This window comes from Balaenoptera borealis (assembly GCF_965194805.1).
Source record: "Balaenoptera borealis genome assembly, chromosome: 13".
NCBI classification, from domain to species: Eukaryota; Metazoa; Chordata; class Mammalia; order Artiodactyla; family Balaenopteridae; genus Balaenoptera; species Balaenoptera borealis.
The window spans coordinates 2,468,930-2,489,122 of record NC_138870.1 but is presented as its reverse complement, the minus strand read 5'-3'; the positions used below and the strand labels follow the sequence as shown (position 1 = coordinate 2,489,122).

Here is a 20,193-nt window from a genome sequence, read left to right as displayed (position 1 = left end):
AGCTTCTTAAAAGTATAGGTGGCTTGGCTGTACCCTGAAATTCAGATTCGGTAGGTCAGGAGTAGAGAACAGCCTTCCATTTGTAATAATTTCTGTTATGTTTGAGAACCACTGCTTGTAAAGCAAGTCTGATATACTTCTTTGAGTTACACACCTTTCCACAGTGGTGGACTTAAGCATTCTTGAGGTCTTCTTGGTTCTGCAGGTAAATCTACTTCCCTCTCATAAGTTCTTCCCTCTGTAGGCACTTTGGATTGACTTTCTTGTGCTAAGAATTTCCATGTCCATTTTCTCTTTATATATTACACTTCAGCATAACATAAATCTTGTATCTTCAAAGATAGGGTTTGTTTCTGGTTTTTGCTGTTCTGGTGTTTGGGGGTGATTTTCCAGAGGAAATGGGAGCTGCTAGGTCTTTGTTCTGCCATCTTGAAATCAGGAATCCAATACTGTATTGGAGTCCCAAAATTTTTGACCAGAAAGGGGAAAGAGAAGGCATAGCAGCTTTAGGGGAAAGTAAGTCAGTGGAGGCTTTTTTCCTTTTAAGATGAGCATCAGTAATTGTGGTATGAACAATAAATCATTTTAGATCAAATAAAACACGTTCTTCCTTTTTATGAGTTCTCTGTGGAAACAGGTGGACGTTAGGTAGAATTCAGTAATCACTTCTACACTGAACCAGAGATAGAGACAAATCACTAGTGAGCTGTGATTGTATAGAGAACAAAGCGTGAGACACTCATCTGAATGATACTGTTTTCCTTCCTGGTGTAATGTTTCACCATAAATTGTAATTCCTGCTTAACATGTTGAAGGGACTGTTGGTCTCCACATCTTTGGATATCACAAAAGATACATCATCAATCGAATCCTCTAACATGGAGAATGTAGAGATACATTTTACATACAATTTGATAGTTGACTAATTTTATAGTTCTAGATTTCTTTTAAAGAAAGGTACTGTGTGCCAGTATTTTCCAACTGAATTTGGATCCTCTAAATTTTTGGTGGCTCTTATTCTAATCAGTAAGTAAAATGACATATTAAATGAACAGACATTATCTTAAGAAGGTATGCCTTTCTCTTCTAGCTTCTTTTTTTTTTTTAATTAATTTATTTACTTATTTTTGGCTGCATTGGATCTTCGTTGCTGCAGGCGGGCTCTCTCTAGTTGTGGTGAGCGGGGACTACTCTTTGTTGCGGTGCACGGGCTTCTCATTGTGGTGGCTTCTCTTGTTGCGGAGCACAGGCTCTAGGCGTGCGGGCTTCAGTAGTTGTGGCACGTGGGCTCTGTAGTTGTGGCTTGCAGGCTTTAGAGTGCAGGCTCAGTAGTTGTGGCACACGGGCTTAGTTGCTCCGCAGCATGTGGGATCTTCCCAGACCAGGGCTCGAACCCGTGTCCCCTGCATTGGCAGGCGGATTCTTAACCACTGCACCACCAGGGAAGCCCTTTTTTTTTTTTTAAAGAATTATTCTGCAGTTAATTCCTATCTCAATTTCTCTTCTAAGTTTTAGATTCCAGTTATATTGTCATTTTACTATTTGTAGACTTTTCATAGATTTTCCCTCTTGTATACAAAATGCTAAGTGGATTTAAAACATTTAATAACCCTAACCCCCATTCACGTCATCCACGGTGGCTCACTGACGCATGGCACCCCAGAAGCAGGAGTGGGGAGGGGAGGGCACACTTAGCTACACAAGGAACAAGCTACTTTGATTAAGTATAATTCAAAAGGAAAGGAACTTAGAGTATCAAAAACAAGAGTCTGGAAGTCATACTCAGCAGAAGGGGATCTCTAGATACAATATTGTTTAGAGGAGATTGTGTTGTCCTGATCTATCATGAAGATAAGGTTTGTCTATGAAGTGGTAAGGATTTTTTTTAAAATACGAATGTAGGAACTGAGGATCCGACTGGTCTCAAAATAGTCACCTAGACGGTTTTACACTTATTCCCTTGGTGCTGTCATTGCTAAAAAATATGTTTGTAATCCTTTTCTTGGCAGTTGCTTCCAGAGCTGGTTAACGAGGTGCCCCTGAAAATAAATATATTCTTATACCTCACTGTGGTCCTAAAAACATACCATCTTGATTGGTTGTCTAACTTCAATGCCCAGACTTGATGTCAGAACTTAAATTCAGTTTAATAAAAAGGATGTTTGTCATAATTCCAAATACTTAAATAATGTAATAGATTTTGAAGTCAGTTTTAAAGATAAATTTGGCAGCATTATTGAATAAATGTTTTTATATAACTTCCTAAAATGAATTCTTTGAAGAACTTATCTTTCATTTGAAGTATAAGTACAGGTATATTTTATGAGGGAAGCAACTGGAAGTTTGCTATATTTTAAGGAAACATAGGATAAGAAGAATCATCTTTATATACTGGTAATATTAAACTTTCAGTAGTCCCAAGGGAGCTGGAATTGAGGACATTTACTTTGGGGCAAGCCGATTTAAGCATGGAATGTAGTTTATGCCGTATTTATGGTGCCCATGTGCACAGTAAGGTGAGCTTGGACAACTGTATACACTTGTAATTGCCACCACAGTCGAGCTATAATCCACTTCCAAAAGCTCTCGTGGCCCTTTCTAGTTATTCTGCAGCCCCGCCCCCGGTCCCGGGCAGCCACTGATCTGCTTTCTACCTCTCTGTGGAGTAGATTACAATTTTTATATTTAAACAAATGGAAAAGATATAGGCTCTTGTTTTTTTTTTCCCTAACACATGGAATACAGTCATCAAGTTTTTGCCCGTCTGAGAAGCAGGCAGAAGCTTTATAGCAGAAGTATCAATATCACAGTAAAACTCCATTTTCCAAACTTGTCATAGCCTGTGGTGGGTTGGATATATCAAAATGCTCATTTTTCAGAAAAAGTGAGGAGAAAAACTGAATACAGCTTTTCTGCACAAAATTTTGTTCAATCAGCCTCCTTTACTGAGCTGTAACTACCAGCAATTTCTGCCTTTATGTTAATTTTGATTCTTTTCAAGGACTTCTGAAATATAAAAGTTCGTCCATACCAGGATAACTTCTCTACCCATTCTCTTGCCAGTGTGTCTCTTTCCCCTGTTTCAGGAGGTGGAGACACGAAACAGGCAGCAGGATCGTGTGCAGAGGGCTGGCCCCTTGCTGTGAGAAGGTCACATGAGGCAGGACCCCAGCTCATGCTGCTGGATCAAATGCCCTCGGATAGTCTATGTTTGATGACGTTTGAAAGTTTCTTTCCAGCATCAAAACATATATCCAATACTGATGGTGTGTTTCATATTCTCTGAATAGTATAGCGATTTATCACAGTCCTCCTGTGACTCTGGAATCCGGAGTCAGACAGCAGCATTCTATTCTTAGTTCTTTAACAACTTTTTTTGTAATGTAAGAATTCTGCTCATGATACATCTCTAGCAGGAGCCTCCTGACCCTTCTGCTTCCAGGATCATTTCATCTCTCCTCTTTGCCTGTAAGTCAGTCTTTCTAAGACCTTGCTTTACTTTTCTGGAACTTTTGATGCTTCTATATTATATTCAAAATCAAATCATTCCTTATTCAGCATTTTGAGTACCCTCTGTCTGCCGGGTTCAGGTTAGAACCCTCAAGGGTGTCACAGTCTGTGTTTCCTCCTTCCTGCCATTCCAGACCATCCGTGCTCCGATTCAAAGCTACCTTCTCAGCATCCCCCTCGCTCTGTCCTTTCCCGATAGAAACCCTCTAATCCAGTCATGCCGTGTGTCCTCACACGACCTGTGCTTTTATACATATCACTTTCTCTGTCTTTCTTATTATCTCTGTCAAAATAAGGCCCACTGACTTCCCATGTCCTCGGCCCCAGGTGATTTTCTTTGTCTGCTGTATCACTTACTTCAGCACGTATGGCCCATACGATTTATTGGCACTTAGCATTTTTGTTTCATCTCATTCGTTGTGCTGAAATCTTACAGTTAGAAAGGATAGACTTACCACTCAAAGCAAAATCATTTATACAATACCTCTGATAACCTCTTGACACACCTAGTCAGCAGAAGCCCTGTCATTTTCTAGGCTTCCCCAGTCCTACTTATTAACAGGAGATAATACGTTAGATGATCACTTTATAAACTGAAATCTGTATCTTTGTGACTGTCCTCCCTTTAGTGTCATATGTGCTTTCTAGAGAGACACAGATTAAAATCCTATTTCTGCCTTTCCTGTTTCTGCTATTCTAGTATCAGTCATGCTCTGTGGGTAAATCTTTTTGGATTAATATGCCCTTGTATAACCCCATCCTGTCACCTTCCTTTGGATCCCTCTACTTTTAATTGCCTCTTAAGTAATGGCCTCCAGAATTGAACCTACTTCTCCAATTGTCCTCTGTCTAGTTAGGGAAAAGCAAAACTCTTCTTTTAATGAAACGTGAATTGGCCAGAGCTAGTGGTCTCTTTCTAGTCTTGGTTTTTTTCATGTTTTCCAATGTTGATATCCCCTACTCCGACCTTCTGCTCAGTTGCTTTCCGTGCTACTGGACTGAAAAAAAAAAAAGCCTTAAAAATACAGTGAAGCCCAGCTTCAGAATAAGTGAAAACACTGGAGCAGTTGGGAACCACTACAGCAGATGGGAATGGAGTCAGAACTGGAGGAGCTGCTGGTTCAGGGTGCGTGTATGAAGTGCCTGCTGGTGCCAGGAGCCGTTCTTGGCGCTTGGGACACATAGTGAGCACAATAGACAGACACCCTGCCTTCGTGGAGCTTGTATTCCAGCTGTTTCTGAGCAAAGACTTTAGGCAAAAAAAAAAAAAAAGGAAGACTGGCAGATAATATCAGAGTATAGAGTAACTGCAGCCAAAAGAAAAGAAGAGAAAAAAGTGTAAGTGGTTTAGGCACATGCAATATAGAAAATTAACAATATGTGCAAGCTTTTGGTGTTCACAGTCGTGAACCAAGACTCTAGAAGGAAAATAATACATTTTAAAAATTAAAGATAGGAGCAGTCACAATAGCCAAAAGGTGGAAGCAACCCAGATGTCCATTGACTGATGAATGGACAAAGTGTGATGGCTGCGTACAGTGGCATATTACTCAGCTTTGAAAAAGAGGGAGATTCTGACACGTGCTGCCCCAGGGATGAACCTTGAGGACTTTACGTTAAGTGACGTAAGCCAGTCACAAAAGGACAAATACTGTGTGGCTGCCTTTACGTGAGGCTCTAGAGTAGCCTGGTTCATAGAGACAAGTAAAGGGTGGTTTGCCAGGGGCTTTGGGAAGGAGGATGGGGATTGTTTAATACTTAGTTTAAGTTGTGCAAGACAGAGAGTTCTGGAAATGGTTGCACAGCAGTATGAATGTCCTTAACACTGCTGCACTGTACACCCTTAAACACGGCGAAGGTGGTAAGTGTTATGTTTATTTTCTTTTTTATCTGTGAAAACCTTTTCATTTCTAGTTGTCACAAAATAGTTCTGTCATTGTGACTGGTAAGGGGGTCCTTTTTTAGAGTAATCAAAATGGAAACAAACATTTTTTACAAATGTTTAAACCCTGGAAAATCTGTTTCAGGTCCCTGGGGACCCACAGACCCCTGGCAGGGAATCCTAGCTGCAGCCTCTGATCAGCCAGCTTGGGAAAACAGCATTTGGAACCTTGTGCCACTGGCCAATGTGGCCCTTGTGGTCAGGTTTTTGACTCAGGTACAGCAGATGGGACCTGGGCTGTACCCTGGTCACTGGGAGCCCAGGGAGCACTTTGCAGCAAGGCAGCGGGCGGCAGAGGCCTGGCACCGCTCGCTTTCCCCGTCCTGGGGGCGCGCCCACCGCGCCCCCGCTTCGGGTGACAGACTCCTGTCCCTGGTCTTGGTTAAAAAACGGTTAAGATGGTAAATTTTATGTGTATTTTACCACAATTAAAAAGAAAAAAAATTTTTAAATTAGCAAGCCAACAAACTGAAAGACCAATAAACTCAACATAAAAAGAAAACTTTAAAGACATAGCCATAAGCATAGTATAGTTGGGGAAGCAGACCCATGTAGAGGAATTGAAGGACATTCACAGAGCAGATGCCTATTAATCTAAACTGTGAAAGTGCCGGAAGGAAATGCTGAACAGAGAGAAGTTAGCAGCCGGTGAGGCGAAAGCTCAGGCCTTTCAGGTAGAGCGTGTAGCATAAGACTAAGTGAAGACAAGTCGTGTCTCAGTGACACACAGTCCTTGGAAGACAGTGAGGAAGAAGTAGGTAGAAAATTGTAGCTGGTCAGATATGAGGCCCAAGTGTTTAATACATTAAGAAACCTGATGGAAGTGACGCTGGAAGCAGGACAGTTAGAACAGCAGTGAGGTCAGAGAAGGCGTTTTAAGAATCATGCAGGCCCGTGGTAAGAGGATGGTGGGGACCATGATAGTGAACATGCAGGTACAAAGTGGTGGGTTCATTAAAAACTATTAGAAAGGAAGAATCAACAAAACTTGCATATTGGTTCTGGGGAACAAAGAGGAAATCAAGTTTTTTCAGTGTTCTCAGGCTGTGGGCCTAGAAGTGTGGTGATTCAGTTAACATTGAATGGGAGATTCGTTATGATGGATGGAAAACCTGACTTAGTGTAGACATTTTATATTAAAGATAATGCTGAGTATCTAAGTAAAGGCTACCTAGAGAGGACATAAGGAGATGTTCAGGGACCAGATTTGGAAGTTCAGGTATTTCAGCCAGGCTCGCCCACTGAGCTTTCGTAAGGTGGCGTATCTGCCACACTCTCTGAGGCCTCCGTGAGGGAGGCTGGAGGACCTCCTCGCCAAGGGAAATGAAGGGGTGAAAGAGATTTCACTCCGGATAGTTAACCGGTTAAATTACAAGTAAAGGAGGCATCAGTAAGAGAATCTGGATTTCAGATTCATCTTAAAATTGGAGTAAACTGTGCCTACATGTCCTGGACAGTAATACGTCCAAAGCTACTGATCTCATTGTTGCCTTCATCTGCTCTCTTTCCTCATGTTTTCTGGATTATAAAACTTATGAAGCACGATTATTTAATCATTCCGTTTGGAATACCCAGTTGGAGGAAGAGGGAAAAATAAACTGTTGTAATATCCCTTCATTCATACTCCTTTTCTGTCTTGCATTTCTGTTAAACACACGCTTACCTAGGACTCACTCTTAAATTGCTAACCACCGTCGTTTACTAGTAAGAGAGGGCTCGTGTGTTGTCCTTAAGGATTCAGGAGTTACCAGCAGGATTTTGTGCTCCACTTGCCTTGGGTATTTGCCTCCTGTTTCTGAAGTTTGCTAGAAGGGGGAGGGGGACAGAGAAGGTGGTCTTACCATTTCTTGAAGCTCAAATGCCACAGCAGAACTTTTAGAGACATCTTGATTCTATTAGAATTCGCAGGTCAAAGGGCAGGTTCAACTGTTCTGGTAGTTTAAAGCACCAGGGATGGCGTGACTAGACTAATGACTTAAAGTTGGATTTCTGTTACTACCTACTCATTATGCAAGTCAGGGGGCCTGTTAGTCGTGCAGTAGGGAATTACTAATCACTTTGAAAGGTTCTGTGTCCACATTTTCAATTTTTTTTTATTTTTAACTGAGGAAAAGCCACTAACAGAACAAGGAGAGTGATTTGGCAGGAAGAGCATTTTAGTTCTTCTTTTCTCTGGGCTTGTGGCCTATGTATGTTCCCTTTTGTGTTTCATGTGCTTGTGTTACTCCCTATGGGCTCATGGGAAATGAAGTCAGGAAGTGTTCCACCAGCAAGTGTTCCTTTTCTGTGGAGAGCCTTGGATTAATAAAGCTTTTGAAGTTGATTATTAATCCCCAGCAAGGTTCATTTTCTTTGAAATAGCCATATTAGCGTTAGAATAGCTGACTTTCAGCTCTCAAGTAGTTGACTCTGATTAGAAAGGACTTATTTCAGGTATTTTTATTTCCTTCTTCACAGTTTTCTGTATCTTTCCGTTTTTCGCCAATGAATGAACATTACTTTGTTATCAGAAAATACCTTTTTTTCAAAGAAGCAGTTATATTAAGAATAGGTGGCTACTAAAATAAAATCCTTTTTGCTATTTGCTTTTTTTTCACTCTAAATTCCATTCCCTCTGAAAAGCAGGGTATTCTTAAAATTTTTTAGTTTGGACACTTGAATGTTCTTTGTAAAACTTAACCACATAAGCTCAACTGCAAATATGGTCTTTACTATCACATGTATTGAGGGAACAAGAGTTTTTCTTATTCCCAAAAAATTAGATGGCTGTTACTATTTATTAGCTTTAGTTTTGTTCCTGTCCTCCAAATTGTGTTCAAGAAGTTGTTCTTCCCATGGTGTCCATTGCAAATTTACCAAAATTATAGGCAAAACAGTACAATCTCTGTCCCCTTCCAAAAACAAGAGAAAAACCTGAAAGCTAATAAACCCACGAAAGATACTAACATTACCCAGAGTTTACATGATCATATGTGCAATATGTAATCAAACCATTTCATTCTCTTGACTGTGAATTGCCCTTTTTAGGCACATACACATGTAGAAGTCAATATCAAGAGTATAGTTTTAAAATGGAAAGGACAGTGGTATGTTAATCTGCTAGGGAATTTTTAGAGGGTGAGAGCCTTGGGTATGGGAGAGAAAATTTGATTCTGTGCAGTTCATAGTGTATTATCAGTGCTCAATAAAAAGTAAATAGCATCAATGACATAATAAAATTTCTATTTGAATTGTATAGAAAAAGAAAAAAAGACTTCAAAATATATATCTTATTAAAAAAGGCACCATTCCAATGGCTCAGACTCCAGTGCCACATCCTTTATTTTAAAATTTAGAATATGAATTGGCACCTGTTATATCATATTGCATTTGGGGAATGTGACATTTTACCCCAGAGATTAACTGTACCACACTAGCTGGCCAAGTATATCATTTATAAAAGAATTTGGAATTCAGTCAAGATGTTTCAACAGTATAGGATAATTTTTACCATTTCATATTATGATGCTTCTTTCCTTAAGTACAGAATGGAACTCAGATCCTATCACCTTTTATCTTGCATTCGGCAGAAGTTCTCATGACTTGGTCTAACTGGACAGAGTAATTTATCTTTCATTCGTCTTCTGTTATTTGCCTGCTGCTAAATGTGTTATTCTGACTATTGATGCACAGAAATGCAGCCCCCTTATTGAGAAGGCACATTTCTCATTCCAGCTTGTCAGTCTCTGGGCTCCCCAAAAGGGAACAGATGACAGCAATTAACAGGAAACCGCAGAGTGAGACCATCTTGAACTCCTTCACCTTTAAGCTCATTTCACCACTTAACATATTTTTTTCAAGTGGTCAGTGGATATATTTAGACTGTCGTTATCCCTTTGGTGTTGACTTCATGGGATAAGCCATCTGCCATTTCTTAGACTCATATAGAGTGAGGACAGTGGAAAGTTACACTGAGGTCAATGAATCTTCCCTTCCAACAGCAAAGACTAGTTAAACAAATCTTCATTTCCATGATGTAAACTGATCTACGTCTTCCATTTGTCAGCACTGCTTGTTCAGAGTTCCCCAGACCTACCCACCTGAGTACAGAATATCCTTGTCAGAATGTGCAAAAGATAGTCTTCCAGTTTGTGGCTAAACTAAAACTCTTCCATATGACTGCTGTTGAAGCGTAATTATCTTAACAAGAGACAGAAGCAAGGTTAAACTTGGGCAGTGCATTCTCAGATCCAGCATTTCCTCAGGTCAAAAGCTCAGGCCTCTTTTATAGTTCCTGTAAATCAAATCTGTCTTCTTCCAGATGACTTATTACATAAAAGATGAGCTATAGAGGAATGCATTTGGACTGTGAGACTAATTGTTCACCAACTTCATTCTGATTATTTTGTAAATTTCTCAGTTCAACGCCCCTCCCCTAAAATCTCACCTTCTTTTCCTTCTGGATATGAACCCAAAAATAGTTGTTAGGTAAACCACAAGGAATCAGTGAAGTTTAAATTGTTGTTTCAAAATGTGCAGATCATTGCCAAGTAAAGCCTTGACTGGAAACTTATTTGCATTGATGAGATAAAAAGATTCATAGATGTTCAGAGTGCCCCGGGAACAGCTGGCTGATTTCCTGAATCCTATTTACTAATGTTTACAGTTTGTTATACATTCTGTACATAAAAATGTTTTCAGTTTTAGTGGTGCCTCGTTTGCCTGGAAGCCACAGAATACTTATCAAAAGAATGAGTCAAATGGGTAAAATGTATAGATGACAGGATAATTCTTACTTTAAAAAAAAGTCATTAACTTCGTTTACTTTCCAAGTTTAACTACAACTAGATCTGGGAACTCTTTATTAAGATGTCAGTATAACGACCTGATAAAGACATTTAGAGTCAAGAAGCCCTGAATGGGATTCCTGCCCGGACCATTTGCTTCAAGTGTGAACTTGGGCAGCCGCATACGCTCTCTAAGCCTTAGTTTCATCACCCATAAAATGGGGGTAATGGTAATAGTAACTTGCGGATTGCTGTGAGGACTAGATGGAAATCTGGATGTTTTCTTTCTTTTGCAGGCAGGAAGCCCTTCTGGCCGCCATCAGTGAAAAAGATGCCAATATAGCTCTTCTGGAGCTTTCATCCTCAAAGAAGAAGACCCAGGAAGAAGTGGCTGCCCTCAAGCGGGAGAAGGACCGGCTCGTGCAGCAGCTCAAGCAGCAGGTATGACCAGTGGGGCTGGGGGGTGCCGCCCGCGTCCGTGCCAGCTCACGCGCTCAGCTCTCCCATCTCGGGCCAGATGTCTGATCTTTACCTAATTGATCTTCACCAGCAGGGACTTCAGCCTTCAAATCTCTGCTTTGTCTAGGAAGCGCAGAGCATTCTTGGTAAGAGGACTGGTTTAGAAGGTGTCACACGTCTTAGGAGAACATTTTTAACTTTTGCAATGGCTGGATGAAATTAGTGAAATTCTGCCCATTTGAAATGAAAAAGGTTTTTTTTGGTTTTTTTTGCATGTCTCTCGGGGTCAGGCCACGGGGGTCGTCCACAGCACCGACAACTGCGTGGTCCTTGGCAAGCGCTGTGGGGTATCTGCAAGGGCTGTTGGGGTCCTCAGTGGTGCCTCTGGGACAGAGGCCGCATGTAAGGGCAGGCAGCAGTGGTGTGGAGATGGTGGTGGTGTGCACATACCACCAGCGGGTGAAAAGTCTTATTCCTTACGTCCAGTCAGATTCCCGCTACAGAAGGCACTAAGGATATTTTCATTTAAGTGATTTCCTGTTATTCAAGGCTGGGTAAGCTCTGATGGTAAGAGCAAAGTTTTGCCCTTTTCTTTTCCACCCAAAACCTTCCCCAAATTTAATGCTTAATACTTACATGAGAACTTTCATCTGTGAAAATAAAAGCTAGAAATTTCCTCATTGATGATGGTTGCACAACAATGTAAATATACTTAATGGACAGAACTGCACACTTAAAAGTGGTTAAAATGGTAAATTTTATGTTGTGTATACTTTACCACAATTTTAAAACTGGGGCAGATCTTTTTCCCCTTTGAAGACAAGGAGAAAGCTGAATTTCAGAGTCTGAGTCCTCTTCGTCTCTAATGCTGTTCCTGCCATTCCTGTTCTACACGAGTGTCCGCCTCCTGCCTTCCGGGTCATCCCCTGCATCCTCCGCCACGTTTCTGTACATTTGGGCTGCCCACATTTGCCCTTCTGCCTGAAGTAATCAGAGTAGGAAAGCGTTTTCAAGTGAAGGAATTTCTTTTTTTCTACTTTAGAGGATCAGTCATCAATTGATAGCATCATTTTTCATTTATTTATTTTTGGCTGTGTTGGGTCTTTGTTGCTGTGCGCGGGCTTTCTCTAGTTGCGGCGAGCGGGGGCTACTCTTTGTTGCGGTGCGGTGGCTTCTCTTGTTGTGGAGCACCAGCTCTAGGCATGAGGGCTCAGTAGTCGTGGCGCACGAACTTAGTTGCTCCACGGCATGTGGGATCCTCCCGGACCAGGGCTTGAACCCGTGTCCCCTGCATTGGCAGGCGGATTCTTAACCACTGCGCCACCAGGGAAGTCCTAGCATCATATTAAATGTTCAGATAAACAAGAATCACTATTTACACAATAAAGATATTTTCTCTATTTTAAAGACTAATAAAACTGCTTATAAATAGACTTTATTTATGTGGCTGACTTTGCTGAGAAAACACCAGAAGATGTTCCCTACTGCAAGATAGACAGATGACCAGCAAAAATAACCCAGTGCTCACTTGCAAGTGAAAGAAAACTTTTACCCACTTAAGCTCTGGGACCCCTAGACGTTCATCCCTTTAAGAGATGGAATTCACTGTGAACTTTCACCCTCTCCTGGGTGCCAGTGACCCAAGGGAAAGCAAAACAAAGGTGCTCTGGGGGCCTCCCTTTATTGCAAGTTCAACCACTTTATCCATCATTTGTGGGAATTCTGCCACATAAACATTTTCAGGTCACCTAGCTTGACAAAAAAAAAAAAAGAGAGCGAGAGAGAGATAGACTTCTTTCATATTACAGAAGAAAACTGAGCAAAAAAATTTATCAGCAGTTTGTCACCCCGGCTCACATTGCTCAATCTGTCTGATTTTAAGAGCTGTAACTAATTCTAATTGGTCCTTATTTCATATTTTCTGAACAAATTATCAGTTTCCGTTATGTTCAGTAGGAGAATTATGAATGGATAAGGCCAGCTCAGCTGACTGAGGAGGCTGGAGGGGTCGTAAACGATGCATCTGTGCTTGTGCAGTGGGCGCAGAACACTCGGGTGGGCTGCGCTGGTCTGTGCTTCATCCTCCCAGCTAGGAAGTGGATGCTATCTCCTGTTCCACTAGGGAGCAGTTAGTGAGGATCAGTCAGTGTCTTCAGAGAGGACCAAGACCTTGAGACGAGTAGTGTGTCCGTGCAGAGCTGCGCCGTGAGCTGAGGTCTCCTGGTGCATGTTCTGCGGAAACGAGTCTGTCACTGGGGAAGTGAGCTGATGTCAGACAGACACGCTGTCACCTGCTCACCTGGCCGAGCCTGCTCACTGGATCTCTGGTCTTCTGTTTCACTGTCCCAGACCAAACACCGCCCTTCTGTCCCTGCAGTCTTTTCCCAGCGGTCCCCCCTCTCCTTCCTTGCGTGACCCCCGGGTGGTCCTGGCGGCAGTGGGGGGATCCTGTCCTCTTCAGACAAGCATTTTCACAGACTTCCTTAGTTTTCTGTTGTGTTTTGTGTATTTTACTTCTTTAACCTCACAAGACCACTTAATTTCCCTAATCCCTAAGTTCTTAATGGAAAAGGGGGGACTTCACTGTTGCCCCAAGTATTTTCAGTAGGTCCAGTATGAAAAAATATCTGAATTAAGTGAATCTTGCTTTCAGTAATTGTCTTTCACTAAGTTCTGCCCGCTCTCCTGTTACCAGTTGGTTAGTCTCCAGGGAGCTGCCCGTGACACACAGGGTACCTGCATGATACTTCTCCCCTGACTTGTTGCTTCATCGGGTAGAACTAAGGGTTCTGACAGCCGCTGAGCAGGCCCAGGACACCGGCCCAAGCTGGTCGTTCTCACTCAGGGTCCCCATGAGTTTGCAGTCAGGCTCTTGGCCAGGCCTGCAGTTACCTGACGCTTGGCTGGGGCTACAGGGCTCACTTCCAGGGTCACTCACATGGCCCAGGGCTCTGCACCTTTTAGGCTTCTCCATGAGGTTACTTAGGACATGGGGCTGGCTTCCCCAAAGCACATGATCCAGGGGAGGGGAAGAGAGCAGCCACGATGGAAGCCACAATGTCCTTATAACCTGTCTCGGAAGGGACACGCCATCACTTCCCCTTGTCCTGTTGACCACGTACACCAGCCGCCTACAATGTGGGGGGACCAGTGCAGGCGGCCTGGAAGGCTGGCTGCTGCGAGCAGTGCGTGAACAAGCAAACAGTGGTGTCCTCCTGTGGCAAGACACTGCTCAGACGTAGAGGAGAACGTGCTGTATGACTCCACGTGTACGTGCAGCTCTAGAAAAGGCCACTTTACTCTCTGACCTCAGAAGGCAGGTGAGGCAGCAGAGCAGAACTCGCTTCATCTTCTCTTGCCTGCCTCCGCCCCCAAGAGGGGCCTGCAGCAGGAAGGGACAGGTTCTGTCCTCTTCATGCCTTTCTCCCTCTTCCTTTGGCGTTGGGGTCCTCTGATGCCATTGCAGCCCTTTGATGCTGCTTCTCTGGCCAACGTTGACCCCCGAGGGGTGAGCAGTGCCCGGAAGACGCGGACCTGGCTGCTCCTTGCTGGGCTGAAGAGTGGGAGGGAGCGTGTCGGCTGCCACGTGCTCCTCTGTCCATCCTGCCCTCTGTCTCTGGGTGTCCTTTCTCCTCCTCAGATAAGCACAAGGCAAACCAACAAGTCTGATGCCTGAGTAGGTACCAAACAAAGGAAGGAGAAGCCTGTTTCCTTTTCTTCTACTCACACCCCGTCTTCAAGATTGAGGACTCTAGGATTTAGGGCTGAATTCTCTTTGAGCCTCTCTCACTGAGCACAGGGGCCCCCCTTGTGCATGACTGTCTGCTCCCCGTGACGTCAAGACTCCTTCTGCCAGACTTAGCGTCACCGCACGCCAGTCTCAACCCAGAGAAGGCATGTGCTGTGAGGGGCTGGCCTGGTGGACGGTGGTGCCTTTTCTGCCCCCCCCCACCCCCTTTGTGGGCTCTCTAGAACGTGACCTGCTGAGCTCTCCTTTGTCCCCGGCGTTGGGCCCGGGCCACCAGTTCTGGAACAGCTGGGAAAACCCATTCATCATAGTATTAAAACTAGTTTAAAAGTGACATCTAACATTGGAGAGAGAACAACAAAGCGATTTTACGTTCTATGAGAAGAGAACAGCAATAGGGTAAAGCTACAGAGAGCTCCTGAGTTGTCAGTGAACAAAGGAAAAAATAAACAGCAAGTGTTGCGGTAGCGGGAGTGCTGCAGAGGCTGCTCGTGGGGGGCAGAGCCAGAGGCGTCTGGCCGCCTCGCTAAGCGCCTGCCTTCTCGGTGGTGAGGGCAGCGTCCGCACATCCACTCAGCACGTCCCCGCGATGCCAGGTGCTGGGACGCAGCAGGCATCTCTCAGAGGACGCACGGGCGTCTGGCGCCGCCGGAGGACCCCTTCCCTGTGTGTCGTGCTGGCCTGCCTGCTCCGTCCTGTACTTGCCGTGTCCACGAGCCAGCCTCTCCGCCATCTGTGTGACGTTATCCCCTGAAGGTGACTGGTACGTGGTGATCATAGAGAGTGAAAACCTTCTGCTGGTTAGAATATCCGATATCCAGAAGTTGACAGAGTAGACGATTACAGTTCAATCCTTATTTCGTGGCTCGACAGCCCGTATTGACTTGGTCAGATAAACGTGCTCGTCTCGTTTTAATTATCCTACCTCCCTTCAGTTCTAGAGTCTCACATATTAAGTATTCAGTATACATACTTCTTCCTCTGAACCACTACAGACATTAGCATCAGCTACATGTTTCCTGCCGATGGTATCCAGATCTATTTGAAAGGAACTGGATGCAAAGCTTTTTCCGTTCACTGCCCTCACCTCTGGAATTGCCTTCCACTTCCTCAGCTTAACCTCTGCTTTAATCTTCACTTCAAGACTCATCTTTGTAGTCTGGAATTTCCTAGCCATGGAATTGGTTTTTTTCCTTACATTAGCAAAGCCATTCTTTGCTTTTCTGCGTTCACACATTCGTCCTCCTTTGGGCAGAAGCTGAAATGCGAGAGGGAGGAGGAAAGAAGCAGCAGCACTGTTCACTTGCTGTCCTACGAGTTGTTGCTTATTTACTCTGAGCCACAGTGTCCTCTTCAAATGTAGGAATCCCCACCGGTAACTGTTGCTCCAGCTCCAGACCTCAGCTCCAGCTCCAACTCTGTTGATCAACTAGGTGTATCATCTGGAGCAGTAATAGCCCCATCAACTAATACACAGCACTTCACAACCTACAGAGTACTATTCAGATGCCTTATAGCCCCGAGCCCGACGGCTGTGTGGGCCAGGCAGATGCCATAACTCAAGAGGGGAGGGACGCATGTAAGACGAGAGGAGAGACCATGATGAACTGGGGGCCATGTGCTTTGTCCAGAGAGGCTGCCGCTTTTAATTCCAGCTCGTTGTGACCGTGCAAGACGAGAGCCCTGCGTTATCCAGTCATCCAAACCCCCGCCAACACAGAGAATCCATATATATAAATCTCTCTTTTTAAATTGAGGTGTAATTGACATACAGCATTATATTGGTTTTAGGTGTGCAACACAATGATGTTGATATGTGTGTATGTTGTGAAACGATCACCACAGTAAGTTTAGTTTACCTCCATCACCACACAGTTACGTTTTTTTTTTTCTTGTGATGAAAACTTTTAAGATCTTGACTCTCAGTAACCTTCAAATGTACAACACAGTATTGTTCACTCTTGTCACCATGCTGTACATCATATTCCCAGGACTTAATCTTATAAGTGGAAGTTTGTACTTTCTGACCCCCTTCACTTACAAATCTCTTGATATCTAAGTGTTGGCCACTAATTTATTCTTTCGGTTTTTTTAATGAATCAGGTCACAAGCTTCCTAACTTACCTCTCTGGTCTTATCTTCCTCATCTATAATATTAGATGGATAGATAAAATTAATTTTGAGGTCTAAAGTTCTGTATTTTCCAATTTTTGACAAGTCAATATATTTACCTGTAGCTATATTACCTGGTAATTGCTGACATTGGGAACAGTTTTAAAAGAAGGAATTGTAAAGCATAAGAAAACACATATGTAAGGATTGCTTAAAGCTGTCTATAGAAATTTCCTTATTTTATGAAAGTAGTAAGTATTGCATTTTAAAGTTAAAAAAAAAAATCCTGGTTACTCACTATCCCCTTGAAACCTTTTTTGTATCCTACAAAGAAATAGATCATATTTTGATGAGTTCTGCTTGCTTGGAGTTAAGTGCAGTCCAGAGGTTGGGAGATGTGGGGAAATCTGGACTCCTCCCAGCCTCCTTTCTTCCATCTCTTCCATCTTTTTTGTCATCAATTCCAGATGTAGAAAAATTCTTCACAAAAATTTGATAAGACTCTTCCCTTCTTTTCTAGCATCAGATCTAGCTTGCCCTTCCTATTGTCAGACTGCTGCCTTTTATGATGTCACAGGGAATTTATAAACCTTCTGAGTCTCCTGATCCCTCTTGAATTGTCTCAATGCAAATAAATCAACCTAGATTTCCTGCCCCAGTGCACGTGCCCCTCCTATTCCTTCTCCTGTCAGGTGGCATGATTTATAACTGTTTCCTGTGCTCCTTGACCTTGGTCTGAGGATCTCATTAAACATGAATAAAAGGAAGGCTGGTTTAGGGTGGTTCCCCTTTCCCCCACTAAACTTCTCTTGGCAGGAATCAGTCCAGACCAATGTACTCCACAGGATCTATTCCTTCTGCCTCTTTTGGTCCCTTTTGAACTAATGTGGATACTTACTAAAAGTGAATATGGAATTAAATGATATTTGTATTCAAGGACGAGAGGAGTAATATTAAACTATGACATTACCTGTCACAGAATGCCCTTCCCATGGACAATGTACATGACCAAAATTAAATCACCCGTACTATCTGGCTTTCTTGAAAACATTATTCACAGATAAGAATATCTAAAATTTATTGAGCTAACTCTTGTTTTGAGTGCTTCACATGAATTAACTCATATACTCTTCACAACAACCCTGTGAAGTACAGTTATCCTTATTGTACAGAGGAGATGCTAAGAGGGAGACAGTGAGTAATTTGCCCAAAGTCACATAGCTAGTAAGCAATGGAGCTGGGCTTCAGAACAAATCATGTCACTCCATCGCCAACACTGCCGGTCACTACACTGAAATGTGTTGCCATCATTGTGGGCTTTTGCTTAGAGATTTCAGTAGCCTTTAGCTGTATTATTAATGACGCAGTAATTCTCTCTGGTGATAAATAGTACTTTAATAAGCTCTTTTCTAAATTACAGTGAAAATAAATTACCATAATGGACTGCGCTCAGTTTAAAAAGTCAGAATCTTGACAGGCCAAAATCTATTCCCCATCTTACGTCAACAGATACCTTCTCATTTTCAACAGTCATCTTAGAAATTGTTGACTGAATTAATGAGAGTTAGAGAGTTCTGATTGAGAACTCAGAGAGCATCTGAAATCAGACAGACCCATTTTTTAAGCAGCCAAGTTTGAAAACCTGTGTGGTCATAATCCTAAATTACCATCACAAATGATTCTGGTGTGAAAAGACTGTTACTATCATATATATGTACATGGGCAGATATATGGAAATCTGGCCCCAAAATACTACACACCATTTATTAAGATATCTTTTGAGCAGCAGAATTTTTTAAGAATCAGTAAATTTGCATTCTTAAGAAGAGCAAATAGAGATTGAAAAGCTATTAAAAGCTCCTAGAAAATAGTGACTGCCAAAGAATGAGCATCTATTATACCTGAGGTTCAAGAGCTTTTCCCCCTGTATTGCAAAGATTTTATACAGTGTAAGAATTTAATTAACTAAATAAATTGATGAGCTTTAGTACTAAAACGGGATTTGTGGTAGCTGTTTTTCAAGGTAGAGAATGCTTAAAATAAAGTTTGTGGTATTGCCAGTCATGCTCCTCAATATGGCATTCTGAATTGGGTATGGTGTTTTTCCTGGACTTGTATGAAATTGCAGCCTAATAGTAGTCAACTCTAAAATTAGGGGGTCTCTGAAAATAGGTTTGAACATGCACCTTTCAGGCCTCCCTAGCACTTTAATGAGCCAGTTCATCAGAAATATCCAAAGAGATTGAACTATGTTTAAATATATATGTGCTCTTCGCAAATGTATCCACCTTGCAGGCCTGAAACCAATACCTAGCTGTATATTAAGACTCACATTAAACACCTGTAAGAACCTGGTTGACTTCTTCATCGGCTCTCAGTCACTGGCCTGGATCCAGAGAAAGGACGCACTGTGTGCTATCCCTCTAGTCAGCTCTGTCCCAGTCTCTGCTAACTGGAAGACTTGTAAGATCAAGTTACGTCTGCAACAGTTTTCCTCACAGTTGCCTCCCTATCCGCCTTATTGTTTAGAAAAAATAACCAGGCAGAGCTATATGCTACAGGAAAGCAGTTTTCAAGGCTGATTCTAATTCAGCTGATTGCCATCTTTAACTGTATTTAGACATTCACTGTTTATAGCAGTATTTCCTAATCCTGGATTATCTTCCTGAATGGTAATGATATTACTAGCCACTGTCTTACAACTGTTCTTATGACCATGCACTGAAATAACTATTTCTCTTACTATATAATATTAAAATAGCTAAATTATATCTTTTAATACTCTGAGACTAAAATAGGTCTCTCACTTTTATGTCAGCTGGTAGGAACAGCCATAACTTAACATCTTCTTTTCATTACCATAATGTTTTAATTGTAGAAAATGACAAAACATGAGCTAAATTAAAGGAAATAACTCTCTCTGTCCACAGATAATTTCCTCTATTGCTGAAATCTTCTTGTTATACAACCTTTTTTAAAAAATCTTTTTTATTGAAATATACACATAGAAAAGTACACATCTAAGCGTACATGTCAATGAATGTTCACAAGGAAACGCTCTCATATAACCAGCATACACATCCAAGAAGCAGATCATTACCAGCACCCCAAAAGCAAGCCCTCATGCTCCCTTTCAGGCTCTATACCCTGCTCAGTCCTGCAAGTGACTGCTTGCCTGAATTCTGATAGTATTGATTAGTTTTACCTTAAAATCAAGACTTTAAATTTAAGATTTTGTGTCAGCGGAGCTGCTGGGTGCCTGGAGGCAGAGGCCAGTGAAGCCACCACGTGGCCAGAGGGCACAGCCTTGAGTCACAGAGGCCTTGTTCACAGGCCTTGAAGCCTAGTGGAATGTGTTCTGCTGGATTTCAAACTTGCTTGGAACTGACAACCCCTTTACTCCTTCCAACTTCTCCCTTTTGGAATGAGGATGTCAAGAAGATGATGTGTGAATAAATGGAAATATCAATAAAGAGACAGAAAACCTAAAAAGAAAGTAAAAAGAAATTCTGGAGCTGAAAAGTGCATTAACTGAAATGAAATATTCACTTAGAGGGATTCTGAGGCAAATTTGAGCAGGCAGAAGAAAGAATCGGTGCACTTGAGGATAGGATAATGGAAATTATCAAGGCTGAGGAACAGAAAGAAAAATGATT

General features: G+C 42.3%; 1 protein-coding gene across 18 annotated transcripts in view; it reads left to right on the top strand.

Moving 5' to 3' along the window:
- The window catches only part of ERC1 (ELKS/RAB6-interacting/CAST family member 1), a 417,262-nt gene that overhangs the window by 317,899 nt on the left and 79,170 nt on the right, over positions 1–20,193 (top strand). For all 18 annotated transcript variants that reach the window (XR_014233070.1, XM_082349076.1, XM_082349081.1 and 15 more), the window contains one exon: positions 10,515–10,659. Coding sequence is in view for 17 of the 18 variants with exons in the window: in XM_082349076.1 (XP_082205202.1) it covers positions 10,515–10,659 (145 nt within the window). In the remaining variant the exon portion in view is untranslated. The remainder of the gene's footprint in view (positions 1–10,514; positions 10,660–20,193) is intronic.